The sequence below is a fragment of the Tupaia chinensis genome, unplaced genomic scaffold, assembly GCF_000334495.1.
Source record: "Tupaia chinensis unplaced genomic scaffold, TupChi_1.0 Scaffold000037_18, whole genome shotgun sequence".
NCBI classification, from domain to species: Eukaryota; Metazoa; Chordata; class Mammalia; order Scandentia; family Tupaiidae; genus Tupaia; species Tupaia belangeri.
The window spans coordinates 399,118-402,260 of NW_006159476.1; the positions used below are offsets into that span (position 1 = coordinate 399,118).

The following is a 3,143-nucleotide window of genomic DNA, read 5'->3' on the forward strand; positions in this document are numbered from 1 at the left end:
CCGGGGGCGGGACGGGGAACGGCTCCTGCCGCCATGGAGGTCCGTGGCATCGTCTTACCCATTTAAGAGTGGCTCCGCTGGCCCTGAGATGTGGACACAGCTGATAGAGTCTTGCCACTGTCCTTTTGAACAGACTTTAATTGAGAGCAAAGTGAAAAATGCAGGTTACATTTTTAGTGTTATCATCAATACATTGCAGGATCAACACCCAAACAGTGATGCATCTAATATCTATACATTTCCTAACTTAGCTGTCAAAGAGCAAATCATGATCAGATCTATATATATATATTTACACAATAATTTCAAGCAACAGTAAATAAACTCCATCCCTTAAAAAACAAAACGCACACACACACACACACACACACACACACACACACACACGACCACCATTAACAATGGATGTCCTCGCACTGGTAAGTCTCACTGTTCATTGCATACACTTGTAGACCCAGTCACTTAAGTGACTTAGGAACAGCCTATCAGTGGAGCTCCTGGGCCAGCCCCTATTTTCTTTGCAGGTCACTTTGATCTCTCACAACTTGAAGCCACATCACCAGCGAGGTCTGCACACCCTAAGGACACCCCACATGATGAAAATGAACGTCCACTTCCTCTGCGTGAGGGGCCATGCGCGTCTTGGAAGGGACATGTGAGTACAACTCAAAGATGTCAAAAACATAAACAAAAACATCTTCAAACGTGGCCTCTTAAGAGCACGGAATTAACTGAACCGCACGGCTCTTAGATTTCTACACAGAGGGACTGGTTAGTTCCGGATCTTTCTCCGGCTGCTGCAAATGCATGAGTTTTGAAAGTGGCCTAGAGGGTCTACATCCTGCCTTCGGGGGAGCGGCGGCCTGACCTCCGGCGTCGGGCGAGACCCGCCTGGTGCCTCGCTCTGATTTATTCCCCGCTGTCGCGGTTAGTAAATGGAAACCATGACAAAGTTTACATTAGCAGACACATACGCATGCCCTGGCCTATAAATATGCCACGACGGAAAACGGTACAAAACTCCATTCCTGGGGAAACGGGCGTAGAGAAGGGAGGTGGGAGACATGGTTGATGATGGTTCTTTACAGTGGAAAACCCAGACCAAACAGTGGAGGGCTTTGAACTGACCGGACCCCGTGAGCCACTTTCTCCAGGGCCCAGGTCACCTGCAGAGCAGGGCCGGCTCCTCCGGGCAAACCCGGCAGGGTCCACAGTGCAGGTCGCTCGTCCCGGAAGCTGGCTGAGACGGTCAACGGACGGCTCCTTCGAGGGCTGGGTGAGGAGCGTGACAGTCAGACGTGCGAGTGGGCCTTACGCCGTTGCCTGGGACTCAGCGCTGTCCAGACAGGACCCCTCAGAGCGCCAGCTGGAGTTTCGTCATGTTCCTCTGGTGCATGTTGTGATGGCGGACCAACTCGTCAGACCGGGCGAACTTCTTCTGACAGCTGGGCCACCGACAGCTGAAGGGCTTCTCACCTGCTGACACAACCGCCCATCAGGGACCCTGGCTGCAGGGGAGGGGCAAGCTCAGCGCCCGTGTCAGAGCGGCACAAGTCACCCGCTCCCGAGTCTTGCCCATCCCTGAGTGGCCAGCGGGGCTCACCTCCCAGCAGCCATGAGCGGCGCGGCCAGAGTGGGGCGCCAAGGGCTGAACAACAAAACTGTCTGTGCGTACCTGGGAAGCGGGCGCAAAGGACGGAGTCGGACAACTCACAGCTAACGAGGGGGAGGCATGTGTCCCCAGGCCTGCTGAGATGTCTGCGCTGTGCCAGTTCCCTGCTTGCTAAGTACGCAATGAGTTTCCCTGGGTGCTGGGGCCTCTACCCAGATGTAATGACCGACCACAGCTATTCCGGGTGGGCTGGGCATTTCTAACTAAACACTGCATGCTATTTGCTTCCCCTTTCTTCAAATGTCAGAGTCTAACCTCTGTTGTACCAGAAATTCCAGCTGGGGCATGGCCTGCCACCAGCCGGGGGCTTCTAAGGCACCCTCGGAAGTGCCCGCCAAGCCTTGCCCTGGGAGACACTGGCTACCGTCTGTCAGATGCCTAGTGCAGGCCCAGTCACGTGCCAGTACCCATGTACACTCGCGGCCTCGTGTTTTCTTACAACGGCCTGCAGGTAGTCGGAGCATCCCCACACTACAGACAAGGCTGCAGCCTGGTGAGGCCCCAGCGGGACTCGGATACGAGTCCGTGTGGTCCTGGCTCTTTCCTGGATCACACCTGCCAGGCCCAGCTGTGACAGGACCACAGGTGTGGCTTTGTCCTGAGGAAGGCTTCAGGTGTAGCCTGGCCCACCTGGGGCATCTTAGAGAACTGCAGGTGGGACAAGCCCTGGGAAAGGCCCCAGATCCGGCGTCCAGGGTTGGACTGGGGACCCGTCAGACAGCACTGCACAGCCTGCTGGTGACACAGGTCGCCCTGCACACACACCAGAGTGCAAAGGGTGACTGCTGCTAACCATGAGCTCAGGAGTGAGTCCAGGGGCTGACAGCAAACGCTTCCTGAGGAGGGGGAGTCAGGTACCCTATCTAGGCTGGGAGCCTCGAGCCTCGACTCTCCCTCTAAGTGGAGCCTGGCAGGCTTCAGTCTGGGGCTGCCCAGGGGTTTCAAGTGTCAGGTCTCTCTTCACCTCCCGCACACTCTTCCTGTGCTCTTCCTGGTCTGGCTCCCATCTCTGCTCCCCCAGGCCTGTGGACAAAGGTCATCCGTGCATGGACAGATGCCAGCCCTCTCCGGCCATCTTCACGCTCTCAGCCTCAGTCCCCAGCGTGGCCGATCTGGCATTCTCCCTGAGCCCCGTCCTCCGTGCCCTGCGAGCCAGCTCCGTCTCGTTCTCCCACTGCGGGCAGGGACAGGAGGGTGGGGGGCAGACAGAGCGGATTTGCTACTTGCCAGCTCTGCGGCTTTGGACAAACCATGCAATGAGTGTGCGCCTCGGGCTCCTCCTCTGTCAGATGGGGATACACATGCCTACCCTCCTCCTACGGGGAAGTTACGCAGGTAAAACGGGACAAGCAAAGCGCGGACCCTCCTTCCACAGGTGGAATACAATGAAGGTGGTGCCACCCTCACCACGGCCGGCACCAGCCCGGTGGAGACGGCGGCGGCAGCCGGGGAATCGGTTCCAGGCCCCCCC

General features: G+C 57.1%; 1 protein-coding gene across 1 annotated transcript in view; it reads right to left on the reverse strand.

Annotated features, from left to right (window-relative positions):
* Positions 1–118: 118 nt before the first annotated feature.
* Positions 119–3,143, reverse strand: part of WT1 (WT1 transcription factor) — a gene marked incomplete at its 5' end in the record, with an annotated part of 56,092 nt that continues 53,067 nt past the window's right edge. The window contains 1 exon segment of the mRNA XM_027772036.1: positions 119–1,476. Coding sequence (XP_027627837.1) covers positions 1,355–1,476 — 122 coding nt within the window.